General features: G+C 47.1%; 1 protein-coding gene across 5 annotated transcripts in view; it reads left to right on the forward strand.

Moving 5' to 3' along the window:
- creb5b (cAMP responsive element binding protein 5b) overlaps positions 1-19,419 on the forward strand; it is a 41,570-nt gene that overhangs the window by 18,575 nt on the left and 3,576 nt on the right. For 4 of the 5 annotated variants that reach the window (XM_047599636.1, XM_047599633.1, XM_047599634.1 and 1 more), the window contains exons 6-10: positions 5,825-5,951; positions 7,316-7,426; positions 17,079-17,402; positions 18,732-18,959; positions 19,198-19,306. In XM_047599636.1, the coding sequence (XP_047455592.1) occupies positions 5,825-5,951; positions 7,316-7,426; positions 17,079-17,402; positions 18,732-18,959; positions 19,198-19,306 (899 nt within the window). The remainder of the gene's footprint in view (positions 1-5,824; positions 5,952-7,315; positions 7,427-17,078; positions 17,403-18,731; positions 18,960-19,197; positions 19,307-19,419) is intronic. The other variant, XM_047599635.1, reaches the window with a different exon arrangement.

Raw genomic sequence — 19,419 nt, forward strand, 5'->3', positions numbered from 1 at the left:
TCACCGTGCAGAGCTTTGAAGGAAGTCAATTTGTGGTTTTGTTTCCCATGCTGCTTTAAATGCACATTGTAGTTCACACCTCAGGCCCCCAGCTACTTGTGGTCCTTGTTTTTGCCTTTAAGGGAAGTAGCACAAATAGATTCTGGTCTTCGTGCCTTCGAAGACGAAACACGAGGGTTTCATGAGTGTCAGGTGGCAAACGCTATATTCACTGCGAACTTCCTGCATGTTTGCAAAGGAGATTTGCTGACTGATAGTTGAGGAACACAGAGTCAAAACTTTAGGTTGGTGACACCTGAGATTCTTTGTGTTTGAATTTTTTGAAAAGCATGTTTGAATTTGTTTTTTGATCAGCATAGGTTATGATCATAATACCAACTCATGATCATTGCCAGACAACTGCTATTATTGGAGACATTTTGAATACAAATGCAACTCATGTGTAAAGACAGTGCACCATCTGTCAATTACACTTTATTTTGAACCAAATACAATGTGCGCTCACACTTTTGTAGTACTATAATTAATAAACTTTAATACACTGATGCTGCACTACATGTGGCATCGTTAGAGACTGCATAGCACGTTTTGCCATGCGGGTATTAAAACAACTGTGCGGACGTCTGTGTGCATTGTGCACGACCAGAGATGGAGGGAGCGAGAGCGTTATCGGCTTTCTTCGGCCAGAATTTGACCTCATGAACTTCACAATTTAAACAAAGCCTCTTCTATTATTGTTTATGATTAGGGGGCATTAACAAAGTTGTGATAAGGAGGGAGGTCCATCCTGCCTGTAGAAAAAGGGGGACCTCGACAAACTGCTTAGGCCGCCCTCACGCCGCGACCTGACAAACGTTCTTCTCCGCTGTCAAAAACGTGCGTATAAATAGTAAGCTTAGTAGATATAGAGATAGTCGGTAGGCAGGAGGGGAAATAAGTAGATTATAGGTACAGAAAAACAAAGGTATGCGCATACAGTAGTGTAATCAATTACAAAAAAAAGAAAAGAGAGAAAAGCAGAGAGAGAGAAAAAGCAGGATGTACATCTGACCTGAATTAAGATGAGCTCATTGTGTACTGCAATGGGTTTAATAGTGCGTTTGTAGAGGAACGCCCAGACTCTGTTCCCTCTCATTCCAGCGGGTCTGTGTCATCCCTGCCCCGGGGCCACCACACATGCCGGCTCCTGCACGAGCAACTCACACACAGGGACGTGCCTCACAGCTCTGGGGAGCGCTGGGATCACAACGTGGGGAAGTTTGGAGAAGGGGGATCAGAGGTGGACAGAGGAGAGAAAAAAAAATGGGATCAGAGGTGGATGGAGGAGAGGAAGAAGGTATTAGGAGGTAGATGGAGGAGAGGAAATGAAGGATCAGGAGGGTGTAGCGGAGAGAGGCATCACATTAGGATGGAGGTTGGACGGGTGGAGGACGGGGTAAAAGACATGTCCGGGCAAGGAAAGGAAAAGGTAGACCGTGTTTTGATACAAGTGTGAAAAAATAGCAGCGGAAGAATGAAGGTGTGGGGGGAAAATGTGAAATTATGAAAGGGAATGTGGAAAACTGAATGAAAGGGCGGAGAGATGAGGCTGCCTTGAAAGAAGGGAATCAGGTGGCAGGATGAAAGAGTGTGTTAAGGAGGACAGGGCATGCGTGCTAATAAATGGTCGACCTTTGCTAGTGACAACGCGGAACGATACAGTGTCCTTGAAAGTGAAAGGGGCAGCGAACGCCGAACATTACAACGGCAATCGGTTCAACTTGTAACGAGACGAGACAGTCGTTGCTGAAGACTCTTTCTGATTCACCGGTGAAACAAATCCGCCGGCGTGCTCATGTTGAGAACGAGAGACAACTCAGCTAAGCCGTCTGAGCCCACGTCATCTGATGAATCAAAACAGAATCTCATTTGGTGAAGAAATACCTGAACGCTTACGCTAATTTGACCCAGAGTGTCATTCACCACCATTCCTCAACTGTACTTTGGCATGGCCTGACGCTGCTTGAGGCACCCTAATGTGAGGACACCCAATCCTAGACCCATCCCAGCGAAGCGCCCTCCCAGCATCCATCCCTTCTCTGGCCTGCTAATAAAAGTCAGCCTGTGTCGTAACCCATTACGGCTGATTTATTTGATCAGATTCGTATTATTTCCTCAGTCCAAACCCCATGGCACTCTCCTCCCACCAGTGATTAAAGGCAGTAAATCAGGGGCAGGTCCTGTGTAGTGTTTACTCAGAGAGCCAGGCAGCTGCAAGCTGTTTGAGGCCCTTGTTTCTCTCTCTGTTTACCGCCGTTCCCATGGCGACTGCACCACCATCTCCCAAACGTCTGGAACTTGGCCCTGAGCTGTTTTGGTTACGTTCAAAAGTTTTTAGCTGCTGTGTCTACCCAGAGCTTACAGTGACTTCACCCGGAGAGGAGTGAGCGCAGTGATGTTGGACGGGTTGAGGAGGGAAAGAGAGGGAAAAGTGAGAGGAGGAGAGGAGGGAGGGACGAAATCTGGGGGTAGGCAGGCACAGGGTGGGGGGAGGGCGAAAAGCCAAGAGCATTACATCATTGCTGGAGCAGAGTCAGAAAGGGAAGGATATGAGTCAGTGGACTGACTGCACCTCTCTCCTTCTCTCTCCTTCTCTCTCCTTCTCTCTCCTTCTCTCTCTCCTCTTGGACGGCAGCCAAGCCCCTCGTGTTTGAGTCCCCAGTACTTGAGCTGTTGTCGGGACCGGGACAGTTGGGTTTAGAGTGTGTGCACACTGCAAGATTTGCAGCAAGCGAGTTCAGAGAGCCCTGAGCTGAGGTGTGTGCACCGTGAGGGGTCCGGAAAATAGTTACTCGGGGAGGGGGGGGTTAACAAAACAATGAGGGGTCGCCTCGTCCAGCTCCAGCTGGAAGAAAAATATCAGAATAACTCGGAGAAAACGGGCTGTCCAACTAGAGAGCATAAAAAGTAAAAGAATAATTCAGAAAGGGAAGAAGGTCTAGTAATGATGTCATGGTGGGTTGGGGGGTGCTGTGGTGGTTCTTGGGCGGGGTTTGTGGAGGAGAGCCGGGCTGAGAGGAAGGCACTCAGTAATGTGAGAGTGCAGGGTCAGGACTGCAGAGTGTCTACCTGCTCTCCCCTGGGGCCCACAGCCCAGGCTATTATCAATCCCCTCCGTGGAGCCACAGCCTGTCATTATTCACTTACACACACATGTTCACGCACAGCTTAATGAACGTTCACACACTGATAAATGCACTTATTCAGACGCAAACACTTTGAAGACACTGTACCCTCCGGTGAACAATAAAGTCAGAGGCCGGCAACTGCAAACACAACAAGCAGAAGATAACTAAAAGAAATAAACATGTTTTTTTTTGTTTTTTTTAAGATTGAATACTAAATACTAAAGAATGCAGAGAAGAAAGAACTAAAATCACTGAATGCACAATTGTATTAAAAGCCTTTATATGATTTTACATAGTGGCTGAAAAACAGTAACTAGTTTCAACCATATAGGGTCTTTATAGGATGGAAAAAGTAAGTAAGCAAGTACTTAATGTAAGATACATGTCAGATATTTTCATTTTCATCTTTTTTTTCTTTAACTAATCTTTTAACGCTACTGAAAATGGAATTCAAATATAAAATATTTATCAGGTTCCACATCAAGAAGTGAGTGGAGACTCACATGTTCTTTCTAAATTCATTCAGCGCTGATTGTGGTGTGAAGTGTCTTTATTTATCAGCCGAGTTGGCACAAAATCGTGTTAACCTCCAGAGGAAGCGCCGTCAGATGTTGGTTGTTGTTTTTCCTCCCACTGGTCAGGCAGGTTGTGTTTTGATGTGTGTCATGGCGACGAACACGGTGTTCGCGTTAGCATTACTAACAGACAGGTGCAGAAGTACAACCTGTACCACGGGCTTCAAAGGAGCCTTTCTTCTCAGGAAAGTGAGACCTGAGACACTGCGCAGTGTCCAGGGCTTTTTTGATTTTGTTTTGTTTATTATCTGTCTGCCACTGACAGACTGAGCACTGTTACTGTAACTCGTCTCCATGGCTCAAGCTTAAACAAAGTTATTATTATATATGAAGGTGAAAAAGTTACTTATTATATTAAAAAAAATACTATTTAAAGGAAAAATAACTAAAAAATTAACTGTGATGTGAATCGGCCAGTTATGTTGAGGCAGTTAGGTTGAAATGTGTAGTTTCAAACTGTTTTCTACAGATAAAAATTTATTTTCCCCCTCGGCTCGAAGCAACAACAAAATAAATCACCTTTAAAAACCCATTTACAATGTGAAAAAAGTGACCGGGCAATCATTACAGTGGATGCAAATCCAGAAAAACTGTTTTTATCTCCAAAGTTAACAGCATGTCACTGCCACGTGACTGTTATTTCATCCCCTCGAATGCTGGCGCGGTCTGAACGCTGAGTGAAGCTGTGTTGATGCAGTGTGTAGCCACACTGCATACCTCATTTTACTTTCATGACTTTTCCCATGTGGAAATGTTTGGATTCGCAGTGTTGTTCAGATGTCGTACGTGCCGTTAAACGAGTGTGATTGTGATAAATTGGGATGTTAGACAGGAATGACACACAGTCAGGATGGTAATGGCCCTGTGTGTATGGAGCAATCTAAAATGTCTGGAGAGTAAATGCACATATTTAGGTCTGGAAAAATACAGGTATTTATTCAGGTGGGGGACCGTTTGCTCTGGTACGCCCCCTCCATTTGGCCGTCAGTCCTTCACTGCTCACTATTACGGTAATCCAGGCTGTGATGTGGTCAAATGCTTCTTGTTTATCCTAATTTCTAAATGCCTGAGGAAATGGAGCTTTATTGACTGGTGAGTGGCAGCATTCGCCCCGATGAGACTGATAACTGGAGAATTATTGATTCTTCCGTGGCAGGTTATTAAAGAATCATGTCGTCAACGCTGTTTTTCTGGCCGTAGGAATTAAACAGTTACTGCATGTGTGTGGGTGTAGCGACACCCTGCAGCTGGGAGTTGGTGTTCTTACAAGCTGGGATTTGGTGGCAGTTGTTTAAATGATGTCACCGTGCGCAGATGTAGTGGTCCAAGTATTTGGATGGCTACGGTCCTGAGCCAGTCACTGAGACAGGACTGCTGTCAATAGTTAAAGCTCAGCCGCGCTCTTTGTACATGTGATTTATTGATGTGGCCGTGAGTGTGGATAAGCCTTTTGGTCCACGCATGCTTTTGTGGTCACCGAAGGATCTTTCCCCAACAGGGCTTCCACTTTAGCCCTGCACATCTTATTCGGTTGTTATGACAAATATTATTAATTTATCATCACCAGCATTATTACTCATGCGTTGCACTTAGCGGACTGTACTTTTCTAAAGTTTTTCTAAAGTTCATCCGGCACGGCAAAATAAGTTGGGGAAAACTGCTGTTGGAAATAACACAGATGTGAAATCCGTTAAATTGCTGACGTGCTCAGCGATCTCACTCTGTTCAATTACGATGGCAGGATAGTTCTCGTCAGTGTCATGCTCTTTCCCAAGCCTCTCCTTTCGAACGCGGCGCCGTGGCCAACACATACATTTGTGAAGTGATTGTGAAGAACTACACTTCACACCAGAAATATTAAAAAATAGTTTGGATAATTTTCCTCTCTCTGTGTGCGTTTGGGGTCCACTGAAAACTCTCTTGGGTGTGATCGCAAATGTTTTCTCTCTTGTACTTTAAAGCTCACGAAGAATCTTTCATTTTCAAGGATGCATTCGGTGTCAAAACAAGAAATAATACAATTAGATTGTGTCTAACAGTGCAAAATGTGAAGTCTGTCGTGTGTTTTGTGCGTCCTCTCAGGCCTGTCCCTGGATCTCTGTCCTCACTACTGCACCTACGAAACAGACAGAGACAGCCTCTGCCAGCCTCCATGCCTGGAACCCTGCCAGACCCAACCATGCCTGGCTCCTCTGCTGTGCTGATGCCTGTGAGTACCACAACGGATTACAGAGCATATTCGCTCTCACACGCACAGAGGCGGAATCAGTCATTCGTGTGATGACAGTCTACTGTACATTCTGGCCGCGCGTAAACCGTGTTTAGGTTTGCAGTTTGGGATGTTTTCTGTCACTGTTGAAGTGACTTACCGCAGTAATCACGTTAGTCATCTCCTGTAGAAATGAATGATTATGTGTGATTCAAGTATAGACTTTGTTGCGATAAGGCCAAAAAAAAGAAGAAAAAATTTTTTTAGAAGAGCCACATGGAGTAACAGGAAATGATAACAAGGCAGAGAAAGCTCCTCGTATCGGGATTCTAATGATATAGCATGTGTTCTCATTGTAACACAAGACAGCCCGTGTTTATGGTGAGGAAAAAATCCCTCCCATGTTTATTAAATTAAGAGCTAAGCGATTCTGGGGAAGATTGACGGTTCAGGAAAGGGGTGCAGGTTTGGGTGATATTTTTACACAAAACACACTTACTGCAATTAAGGTTGTGTGTCAGGTTCTAGACCTGAGTCTCTGTGGACCTGGAACAGAGGGAGGGGGGCGAGGGGATCCGGCAAAGGAGGGGAGGGGGGCGGGGGGTAGAGAGGGGCCGTTTCTCTTGAGGACCACCACACCAGCCAGGGTTAAGCAGCTGTGAGGCCACGTCAGCTCGCACACACACACACGTACGCATGCAAATGCTCAAACAAAGGTTTCTTCTTTCCTGCGTGTACCGCGCAGCGAACGCTACTCACATTATCGCCCCGCGCAGGTGACATCTCACCCCTGACGGCTTACCCAGCTGATTTCCTCACGTTCAGGCCCCAGCTGTGACACATGACCACGCTGACCAGGGTCAGGGGGTGAGCGCATACAGTCACATAGACTCAAATGCATTTGCACACCTCAGTGACCTTATTAATGCATCCTGCAGCTAGGATGGCAAAGGTTTTTTTGTCTGGCAGACGCTCATCACACTATTATCAGAAACACTCACACCCCAGTTGCACCAGCTTCCTGTGTTAAGTCCCTCTGTGGTGGCTTCCTGTTTTAGGTCAGCTCCAGTTATCATCACACAGAGCTGGGCGCAGGGCAGCCTGTCATGTGAAATCAGACTCTCGTGCGCTCTCATCTCAGCTCGAAACGCCTGCTGGGTGGGAGGAGAAGTCTCACACTTTAAATCCTAAAAGCTTTGTTTGTGAAAGCAGCGGGGGCGTCTCACGCTGACATGAAACATCGGCGCAAATATGACTTACGGCGTAAGATTCAATGTTTACCGATATGCGACTTGCATGCAGACTAAATATTTGCACGTATCTACGGCTGTTTAACGCTGCTCCCATATTGTTGGAATCTTCAGATGGAGAGACAAATGTCCATGGGCTCCAATATGATGGGCATGCAAAGCCCCGCCCACAGCAGCTCCTGCTCCTCCACTCACATTCCCTCCATGCACTCAGAAGCCAAACTGGTGAGTATGCACAAGTGTACGCATGGACACATATATGCACACGCATACACGAAAGCACACACGCAAGCTCAAAGTGTTGCAACTTTCTTTTCCACTGGACTGTGCCAGCAAAGCTGTGCTCTTAGGCCTGTGTGGATTTCATCATTTGGTGTGTAATCAAAACTGCGCCTGAACCTGCCAGTGCAGCGCTGGAGACTCCGGCTGGAATAATGGGCCCTTTATGTGGTTGTGGCTCGGCTGCCCACCGACTGGCTGATGTATATCTTAATGTACAGAACATTTTCTGTAGGTCCTGCAACTTGTTAGCACTGGTTTAACACAGCAGGGAAAAAATCAAAAATGACCTCATCCTTCACAAAGCAGCCAGTTATAGCAAGGGAACGGGCTGAGAGGGGAGAGAGTCCGAGAGGAGACAGGTTTCAGAGTGGCAACAGAAAAAAGCTCTGCTGAAAGAGTCTCCCACTTTGGTCTTGGCTCTGCATAATAGCACTAATACCAGTAACCTTGATCAATGTAAAATGGTCACAGTAAAAAAAAAAAAAAAAAAAAAAAAAAAAAAGCAATGTGAATTGATTAATACTGTAGTAATATGACCGAGCGCCAACCTTTGTTTTCAAAATAAATAACTAGAGAGTAAGAACTTAGACATCAAAAAAAATCGCAAACCATAATGAAAGGCTTTGGCTGCTCATTGTGTTTGGAAAGGTTTATAGATAGTTTACTAGAGAGAAACATATTTCAGAGAAAGAGAGACAGAGAGAGAGCGAGGGAGAGAGAGGAGGTAGCAGAGGTCATTAGAAGAGTTATTGCTCTGATAGAGGAGAGTGGGAGCAGTCCCAGGGCATTTAATTCTCCCTCTTCCTCCTGCTCTCTCAAGATTGATCGTCTTTGTAGTCTTTTGAATCTCTTCTACTGTTCCTATGGTAACACACTAGGGTAACACAATATTAGTGTATTAGGCTTATCTCTCCTCTGGCCGTCATCCAGACACATCCTACTCTCTTTTTTTCCCCTCCTCCTATCTGTGTAATTGAATTGTAAATGCTCTGTTAGGCCTCCCATAAACATATGCACTCACTAAATGGCTGCAGGCCCCCTAACCATGCAACTTTCTGGTTAGTTGGCCATTCAGTCTTGAGGCACAGCAACCAAATGTGAATCAATTGAGATTCTGCTCCCTGATGTCTGAACACAACTGATGGAATTCCACGATTGTGGACAGAAAGTGAGAGACTAATTGTGTTATCCGGGTGCAATCTCCAGCGTGGGTTTCATAAGCATAGACGGGGTCTCTAATGTCTGAAATATCCTCGCACGGGCCAGGTCGATAAATACGGCCTCGCTATCGGATAACTGGGCCATGATCAGGCCCATGTGTCCCCTGCGACGTTCTCAATCCGGCTCTAATCGCATTACCCCGACCATGTTGACTTTCCGCCAATGGGAAATCTCCGCACTGTAACCCCACACCTCGGAGGAACGGACCTGGATGCACTCCTTCTGCTCGACGCTCGCGCTGCGAGGGCGGAGAAGCGGATTGAGTGGGACTTTGATGGACGTGAGGGAAACAGATAGACATGCGGAATGACCCGGGGAGTTGAAAGGCGAGAGACTGTATTGATGTTTTAAGGGGGCCGAGGAGTGAATGGGTTTAAGAGATTAGTTTTTTTGTGAAAACCCGGCCTAGTTCCCTTTGTCTCCCTCCGCGTGTGCGTGCACGTACGATGAGTCGGACGTGGTTGTTTGATATTTTGTGGTAACTGCAGGCATCTGTAGCAGGATCGTCCCTCCCATGTCAGAGAAAGCTTGCCCAGGGCTGGGCTAATGAAGGCTAATTGATTTTGTGGTGGGCCAGAGCAGTAGGGAGGCCTGTCTCTGGTGTAAATAGTTAATGAGCCAAAGGACTGCTGTGGCCCCTTGGGGACTCATATCTCGCTCTAAGCTCTCTGTTTGTGCTCTCTGGGCCAAAGGCTCTATCTGCATCAGTGCCCATCTTTGTTCTCTTGATTTTCTCCTTAAGTGCCATCGTTTAAGTGGTACAGCGAAGCCTGATGGTGGAATAATTGACATGTATGTTTGCCTTAATGCTTCTAGTTTGTTGTCCGGGAGTTTTGCTCAGATTGGAATGTTTTATTAGTTTTGGTTCAAGTGTTTTTCTCTTCCAGCGAAGGACTGGGTGCTCATGGTGCCGGGTGTGGTTGAGCACTGCTCTGTTGTGGTCTGGGGAATTGAATGGTGAGTGTTGTGTGCTGGAGGTTGTGGGATAGTTGACCCTCACAGCGTGGAGGAAACGCAGCGGAGAGGAGGCCAAGTTCCACAGCGCGCCGGCCAAAGCATCACGTCACCACTCCGGGCCAGTTCTCCACAGGGCCTTGCAAAAACAACAAACAGACACACCGCCTGCTCCATCTCCGTGCCGTCTTTCTCGCACAGTGACACATTCTTAGGTAGCCGCACGCTTACGTACGCACGCGCAGAGACAGGTTCAAAACAAGAGCACGAATGATGCCTGCACGTGGAGAGGCACGCTGCATAAACACACGCGTGTTTATACGTTCCTGTCACGCTCAAATTGTCGGATATCGTTGCACGATGAAAGGTGCTCACTATCCCTTTTTCATCTCTAAAGAGAAAAGCCCAAACAAGCCCTTATCGGGCTTCTTTTAAAAAACATCTTCGAGTGCCAGCTACGGCACATGACTCAGCTCAGTGGGACCTTTTCAAAGTGGTGGACATTGTTTTTGTGTCTTTTTTAAATGAGCTCCATGCATTCCACACATCCTGCCAGCTTGCTAATTTCAGACAGAGAGGCCTTGCAACGGTTTGGTGCTGGCGTATGAAAATGTGTTATTTATTATCTTCCAATTATCTATTGTTTACATTGTTACTAAGGACAATAAATTTGTCACTAAGCATCAGACTAGGTGCTGAGTTTTTTATGAGGTAAACAATACTATATGTTCTTTTGCTGCAGCCTGCTTGGCTGTGTAGCTGGCACTGGACTGGTGGATGACATAATTCCTGGCATGCTATAAATATGCTCCTTTTTACTTGGAGAGGGAAAAAACGGTGCTTCTCTTAAAGGAACATTTCATAGCACACGGGACGACCAATAATCAAAGAAATTCTAGTGCACTGTGTCGCGTTTTATGTTTAATTTACACAACCTTTACTGTTCCAACGCTCCGGCGCGGTTATAGTGCTGTGGCGGGCATTTGAATTAATAGCCCTAAAGATCAGGTTTTGCCCCAAACGGCGAACGAGTGGCATGTGCATTTTAGTCCACGAATGCCAAGAAAGTAAAACTTATGCAGCAGTGTCAGTTTTCATCTCTTGCCCTTTAAACGTTGTGACTGATCGAGAGATTAGCTCGGTATGAAGTCATTTGTAAGCAGTTAAACCATTAGCATACGTGGTGGATCTATTACGTGTTCCATTCATTTTCTTCTTCGCCGTAGTAGGGGAGCACCTCTGGCTAAACCTTTTGTTGTGAGGAGGAGCAGCGCACACAATAGGAGTCTAACTCCAGGTTCCGTGAGCAACATCCGAATGAATGGTGGCATTGTGAGGGTATGATGTCACTGAATGCGAACGGTGAGCTAAGAGCACAGCTGAAGCTGCGGGCGGCCGCAGCGAGCTCTGGATTATGTGTATGTGTACTGTATACAGTGTACATGTATGTATGCTCACGCCTGTGTGTGCACATGGCTCTGTTTCGGTGCACAGGCACGCTCTCTGGTACTCATTGTCCTCGGAGTCAAAACACATCTGCCAACAAACTGGGTTAAAGTAAACCACGGCCGTAGAGTTTGCACATGGTTTGTGGTAAACATCAGTTATGCATGATTAGCTAAATAAACGTGGGATGTGCAAACAAATAGGGACACAGGACACATAGTGAGAGGTTAAATGCACTGGATGCATTTTTTTCTATGTAAACATATGACGCTTCCATCTATGGCAATGGAGCCCTGAGGTAGGAGCCGCTGAATCGATATGTCTGCCAATTTATTAGTGCTGAACACAGACCTGCCGATGCCAACACGTTGGCACCTTAAAAAATGTATATTCTGCAGAACACGACTGGGGATATCACTGCGTCACTCATTAGAGAGTCAGAATTTACATTTCAAGTCTTTTCAGGTGTCTTTATGCTTGATCGGTCACATGTGTGAATGTGGGACAGGGGTTGCAGCGTTGGCGGGTCGTCGCATCTGTTTGTCTTCGGTCGACCGCGTGTTGTTTTAGGTGCGCTGGAGGGAGGTGCGTGTGCGTGAAGGCCGTTTGGTCACGGTTCAGGGCTCTTGAATAGGACGGGACTCCAGCAGAGCCGAGCTTGGCTGAACCCGTCGCCACCGCTGCACGGGCCAGACCGGAACCTCAAATCGCGGGACTGGTGATTTCAAAATTGGACGTTTGGTCGGATTTTGAAGTTTAGTCAAGATAGTGAATATGTTATCTCCCGAGCAAATGAATGCTAACAGATTTGGAATGGGGTGTGGAGCCACTTTTACTTCTTATTTTGAACGGATTGCTTTTCAGACATTTTTATTTTTACAAGTTGGAACACAAGAGACATCTCATGTGGGTGCATTAACATCGTGTGAAATCTAATCCAAGTGGTCGTAAGAATGTCTTGAAAAATATTGAAAAAAAAAACAAGAACACACTGCACAACAAGGTCTGAATGATACTTAAATAACAATTTTAAGCTCAAATGCATTAGCTCTGACGTTTTCAAATTACGTTCAACTCAGATCCTCACACGTTTTAATTTCCACGCCACAAACTGAGGATATGTTAGTGCTTAGTATTGTCTTCACGCTCTGTCTCTTGTCACTCTGGGGCATTCTCTGTATTCAAGACTGTGACAGTGGATGTAGTGATAACTATGTAGGCTGCACTCGAGCAAGGCTTTACAAGAGAGGGAACAGTGGGGATATGCAGGCTGGAGTCAGAGGCCCATCCATTAACTTGACAGGGTGCAGAAGCTGCCAAGAGTATGAGCGCATGCTTTGGAGCATGCTCCTCGGTGGGCGTGTGTCTCGCTGCGCCCATACCGCCACGGTTCCTCCGAGCACCACCAGAGCGTCTGGCCCTGGCAGAACAGACAGCCTATGTCCATCTCCCCGTCTGCGTCTGGAACCACAGGGAAGCTCTGTTCTGCTCGGCTCTGATCGGCTTGGCCCCAGAACCTGCGAGAGGAGAGAGGGGGTGACATTACAGCCCAGCGCTCCCATCAGACTGTCTGCCTCACCGTTCCCTGAGGAAATCAGTTTAACAGTCCCCAGCTCTTGGCAAGCAGAGGGAGAGGGGGAGGAGGAGGAACAGGGAAGAGGTGTGTGTGTGAGAGAGAGAGAGAGAAAGAGAAGGGGAGGCAGGGAGGGGGGGATGTTACTGCCTCTCTGGGCGAGAGGGAAATCTAATAAAATTGAACTAATGGGGGTGTGGAGTTTTAGGGGACAGAGTGGGTTTTGCAGGCAAGCACTGGTGGGTAATGGTGGCGGTGGAGATGAGGAGGATGGAACAGGATCCTCTGAGTGCTTGGCAAAGCAGCGGAGCCAGGCTACTGCTTTCAACTGCAGATGGTGAACCCGTGTTGGGTTTAGAGCGTGAGTTAGGAGGCCTAGGCTCACATAAAATACCGCCAGGAAAGTTACAGCTATGATATATTAAGCAATTAGAAATTCTGTGTTCTTACACGGGCCCACTGTGCTGGTCTCGTGTTAACAGAAAGCTGACAGAGACAGACAGAAGCTTTAATGTTTCTCTGCGGACGCTTTAATGGGAAGCGGAAGATCTCCATTTGAAACTTTGATCTTTCCGCAGTTAAACTGTGACTCCGCAGACTGGTTAAATCTTTCTAACCCGCTGCAAGGCGCCAGAGGGCCACAGGTCCCCTGATAGTACACTGCTCCACTTTTAAGGGGAATAAAAGTGCTCACCCCGACCTCGCTGGATTTGATTTACCTATCCTTAGGCAGGCGTGGTCTCCCTTTGTACCTGCTCCGTGCGCTTGCTTTTCTCCACCCAGGGTTAATAGATATGAAGTCATCTGGAGAGGAGAAACCTGAGTGTGTTCTCAGGATGTGCCCAGAGCACTCACGGGGACATCACTCAAAGTCCCACGTGTCAGAGAGGAAGCAGCCATTAATAAATATCATTAATGGATGATCACCTGGTCTCCCTGAAACCACATAAACGAGAGAGGCCTAAAAAAAATGGAGTGGGAGTGGAGAGGTCAGGGGGCAAAGGTCTGAGAGGAGATAGCTTCCCTTCTGGGCAAAAGATGGCTGAATCAGGGATGGTACTTCAACGGTGGAAAATCAATACTGCTGCTACTCTCAGTGCTCAGCGAGAATGTATGAAATGTAGTGTCAAATGCACATACTGTATCTATACCGCTCCTTTTGGAAAAGATTGTGGAAGGAGTTGGCCATGTCTTTATGGCGTTGCGGAGACCTCATCTTTTCTGTTGTGTCTTTGCTGCGCTTTATTATCTTCCAACACCAGCAGGGCAAACAGTGGTGGGATAGGCTCCACGCCACCCCATCTGTGAGTGCTCTGCACTGCCACAGGCTAACACCTGCACTGATTTAATGACTGTTTTCTGTGGCAGCCATGTTGCTGCAGGAGAAATCTATATGCGTATGTGTGTGTTATTAGGGGAAAATGCACATAGTGGTTAAGTTCTTGTGCTTAGCAGAGTCTGGAGAAATACAACCATGTGTTAAAGAGCCATTAGGAAGCTGATGAAGGTGTTTGAGAATCACAGCCCGCTCATCATCACGCTGCTAACGTCCTTCAGTTGCGTCACTGTGGTTGGAGGATACAAAGACTTAAAGTTTGGCTGAGCAGGGTTTAACTGAGCTGTGTCTCAACTTCAGACAGAGCAGAGGCAGCCACTCGTGCGGAGATAGGTTTAGGAGCAGGCTGGCGGCACGGTAAGGGCTTTTCTTTTTTTAACGTGGTGTGAACTGTGGCTTTTTCTTCGCGACGTCGTTCAAGCGCTGCGTGCAGTGCGAGCGACGTTACTGAGAAACCGTTTTACGGGAGAAAATTTATTAAATAATCAGAGTTCTGTATCCCTGAACTGCGAGGGTCTTGTCATCGTTCATTCAAAGAGCAGGCCTTGAAACAACTACAGGTTTGGCTTGAGCGGAGCGTGTTGATACCTTCCTTTCTTTCTTCATATCTCGGATCAGTTTCTGTTTAATATTAACCTTCATTCAATTTGGTTTGTCTTTGTGCTTTGTCTTAACGATTTGGACCCCTGACCCCTTTGACCCGTGTCTGTATTCTGACACTGTCTGGCCTCTTTGTATGCAGGCTAATTCAATTAATAAACAGATAGTGCTGGACTGCCAGATGGACAGCTCCCAGAGACACTGATAAATGACATTTGCCGTCTTCGGCTGATGGACACAAGAATCCATCTAATCTCTTCCCCTCTCTTTCAGTGCCCCCTCTCACCTCCCTTTTGCTCTTTCTGTGCCTCTCTCCCGGCGTCTGGTTGAGCTCCTGTTGAGCTCCACATGCACCACAGACGGGCGACTTAGCGTGGGTTACAAAAACAGAGCACGCAGGTAGACGGGCGGCCGGCAGCCTGTGGGAGAAGCCAGGTAGACTGGCTTCTGCTCATTTCAGGTGACTGGCTGCTCTGTGAGTGGCGGCAGCTCGTCGACTCCTGATTGGTTTTCTCTTTCACAAGAGGGCGAGCCTCACCTCTCCGGTGCAAACTGACAAGCTGAAGGCTTAAGGGAAGGTGTTTATTCAGAGTTCATCCTGTGATTCAAAGAAGATGTCCCTGTCAACATCGCTGACCGTGGTCTATCTGTAAGCAATTTAAATCAGTTTTCTTTTTTAGCTGCTTATCAACTAGCTGTGTGTTATTTCTGTGCGTGTGCAGCTCGTCAATCCAAAACCTGACAGCAATTATTCACTGTGTTACTTCTGACATTAAAAATAGCATTAAAGCTAGAGGCTTCACAGTTCTGCTTCTTACCATGAATAAGTCTCCGTGTGAGTGTAACGCTATGGACAGCTGCGGGCCTGAGGACACCCGCTGTGTGTTAGTGTAAACTCAGTGGTATTTTAACCCTTTGAGGAAGGGCTGTGGCCCCTGAGAGCTGTGCACCTGAGGTTTGCGGTGATGGCAGATGCCAGGGGTAAGGGTGTGGTTATACTGAGTTAACGTGTGATATGTGTGACATCATAAAAGTGTAAAAAAAAAAAAAGAAAAAAAAAACAACATTCATACTGAAGCGCAGCAGACTTTAAAAAACTGAAATCACACCGCTCCAGAAATGTACTTGTTTCACAATGTCAGGCATCCCTATGGTATGACAAACAGAAACTGTACGCAACCAAAACAGGCTCGGCAAGGTCGTAATTTCACTCCGCCGGTTTCATGTGCAGTTCTCTGTGCAGATGCAAAGTGTGGAAAACCGAGTTGAGACGACTAAACTACTTAAATCTTCCCAAAAAATACGTATGTTACACGTAAATATGAAAATTTAACCCAGCGAAGTATACTGCTCTTTTGAATTTCCCATCTTCTAAAATGATTTATTTGACAGTGCCTCCTCCCTGCTTGTAAAAAGCTTTCCACTGCGGACAGTGTGTGAGGGGAGTGGAGGGCTGATGTTGTGCTCTGGTCGTGTCCTAGCATTGTGATCCAGACCAGCTGGATGCCATTCCCTATGGGAATCATGAATGTGAAGGTTGTTAAAAGATACGGAGCCTTGGACTCGGGGTGGACTTACTGACAGCAGCTGGGAGAAGGGGGAAGGGAGCGGAGAGAGAAAAGAGAGCACTGGGAAAGAGGAGAGAAAACTTTGTGGAATTCACAACAGTAGCCTTGGAATGAATGTCTTTGGTTTCATTTTTTGAGCTGGTAACTTTTGACTAAAAGTGATCATGAGATGAAAGTCGGATTGAGGTTTTTCTGCGTGTGTCAAGTCTCTCTGCGACCCGTTGGAAGTTATTAAAACGCACGCATGCAGCGAGTTTCTTATTTATGTCTAGGTTTGCGCCGGGCTTCTGCTCTTGTGGTTGTCTTTATGTGCTGCCCAGAAAAACACTCTTGAGGAGAGGTGCATTTGGTAAACACGAGGAACACAGGCGCACCTTCAGTGTGCCTCTCTCTGGTCTCCCTCCCAGACTCCTCAGAGACACCGTCCCAGTCAGGGCTAAGTAGACCACACAGTTAAAGCAACAAAACTTTACTGCTGGGTCAACAGTGAGGCTCACACCTTAGCAGGGAGCTCATCTCACGGGCAGACATCCAGACACACACAGACATGCTTAGGAGAGACGCACACAGTGATGGAGGGGGGGCGAGGGGAGGGGTGGGGGGGAGGAGAGAAGCCATTAGGAATATGAAGAGGAGGGACTGGTGTGACAGCAATCATGAAAGCTAAAGATCGAGAATGACAGGACTGAAGGAGAGACAGAGGACAAGGAGCTTTGATTTGTTTTCCTGACATACGGATTTATGGAGCCATTTCTCATGTCGTGGTCATGAAGCGCGCGACGCCACTCTCTAACTCTTAATCAGCACACTGATGGAGATTAACATTAAAGCATAAAAAGCAACACTCGCAGAGAACCGTGTTAAACGTTGTCTTCTGTGTCCACTTTCTCCGCCCAGAGGCTAAAGGCTGCACTTTCACACCACCCCGGTGCCATCACCAACGGCAACATGAACTCCATGGGCCACATGATGGAGATGATGTCATCGCGGCAGGAGCAAAGCGGCCACCACCACATGCACTCGCACCCGCACCAGCACCTGCAAGCCCCTCCCCACGCCTACCAGCACCACGGGCACCACCACCACAGCCAGGGCCACGGCCAGGGTGGACACCACCACCCGCAGGCGCACAATCCCCACCACAACTCACACAATCCGCACCTCCTCCCCGGGCACCCGCACCAGACCTCGCCGCACCCGCCGATGCACTCTGCTTCACAGGTGAGCGACGCACGTCCTCCGGAGGGCTGGAGCTTTCAGACGGCCCCCGAAAGACAAAGCCACAAGTTCAATAACACATTAACTACACTGCACATTAAAATCTCGCACGTTGCTAGAAGCCATGCGTGTGATGCCCTGACTACAACAAACCGGGCTTTAGTAGCCCTCCGAGTAGTTTCGAAGTCAGCTATTAGAGGTTGAGTGTAGAAGCGAAGCTGAAATGATGCTGAAAATTCACAGTAAGTCAGGGGAACAAACACATTTTCCCTTGCTGCTGCAATAATGCCAAGTAGTTTCCTGGCACGCGTCTCAAAGGTTATTTTTTTTTTCCCCCCTTAAGGTTGGTCAGCTACAGGTCAGTGTTGAACTCCTGCCATAGAGGGAAGGGGTCATGAAGGGGGCATTGAGTGGCTTTTATAAAAGATGCTTAGGGCTGTCTTTTGGAAACTTTGCTACTGGTCCTCCTACAAAACCGAGCTACAATTATACACCCACAACTTGCTCCAGGTGCGCAAGAAGTTTCATAAACACTTGTCCTGTCAGTGGACAGACGGCCTTGGCTAGTCATCATGGAAGAGCTTAGCTGTGAGTCGATTTGGTTTAAATTTAAGTTAGTTAGTTAGTTAGTTAGTTAGTTAGAAAGGTTCTGCCAACGGCAATACAAAGTAACATGATGTGAGACACTTTGTCTTCGCATTGTCTGATGCCCTTGCCAAACACTTTGGACGAAGGGCAGTCCGACATCAAGAAATGCAATTCACTGTATGTTCCAAATGCACCATTAAGGCATTAAAACAACACTCTCTGTATGCACAGCGGCCATTTAAGCGGCTTGTATTTTCCGTGGTTCTCATAAAAATGGTAATGATCTGAAGGCTGAAAACACTTGACCTTGCCAAGTATATGTCAAGATCTGTCAGTGCACAGAAACGGCCCTTTTGACTGTGTCTGGCGGTGTTAGTCTGAGTGGAAGTGGGCGTTGGAAAACTGCCTCCTGACACCTCTTTAACAAGGTGGGCACGCTGGTGAATCAACCCACTCAGTCAGTCAGTCATTCACTCTCGACGCCCACAGTCCGGCTCACAGGGCCGCGGCGTGGCCAGATGTTGTTTTGGGGGAAGTCGGCAGACATTAAATGGCTGCAGGAGGTAATGTATAGATGCTTGTCCGGCACCTTTGAGGATAGCAGTGTTGTGACAGCAGACAGGTGACTGGATGTTTTCCAGCTGTGTCAGAATGGCTACACATCTGTCAGGATGGTAGCAGACAGACGCTGTCTCATCAGAGAGCTCGGTAATCCTGATCCCTCGCTTGTTTGCGGGTTTACAGATGTCACCTGCAACCCAGCAGATGCAGCCCACCCAGACGTTGCAGTCCCCGCCGCCCAGCGGCGGGCGGCGCCGGCGAGTTGTGGACGAGGACCCGGATGAACGTCGGCGGAAGTTTCTGGAGCGGAACAGAGCGGCCGCGACGAGGTGCAGGCAGAAGAGAAAAGTGTGGGTGATGTCTTTAGAGAAGAAGGCAGAGGAGCTCACTCAGACCAACATGCAGCTTCAGGTACAAACTGAACCAATGATAATAATCATGTCTTGAATTTTTGACAATATTTGCGAATAGTTGTATCATCTTGAACATGGAGTTGTTTCAATGTACATTCACTTGATGATAGGAGTTTTCAATCAAGCATCACTAATGGATTTAGTGTTTAATTAGTGAAAGATAAAAGTCAGAGGCTTCTTTATAAACGAGCTTAACGAACTTAAGACTTAACATGGTTGTTGTTCTCTTGCTACAGAATGAAGTGACCATGCTCAAGAACGAGGTGACCCAACTCAAGCAGCTTCTCCTCACACACAAGGACTGTCCCATCACCACTATGCAGAAAGAGTCCCAAGGTTACCTCAGTGAGTAGCTCATCCATAAACACACACACACACACGTCCACTTGGGAATTTGAGCGCTCATCTGTAGCGCAACAGTGGAAATGTATAAACCCTACAGACGTAAGTCTGATGGA

This window comes from Mugil cephalus, chromosome 11 (genome assembly GCF_022458985.1).
Source record: "Mugil cephalus isolate CIBA_MC_2020 chromosome 11, CIBA_Mcephalus_1.1, whole genome shotgun sequence".
NCBI classification, from domain to species: Eukaryota; Metazoa; Chordata; class Actinopteri; order Mugiliformes; family Mugilidae; genus Mugil; species Mugil cephalus.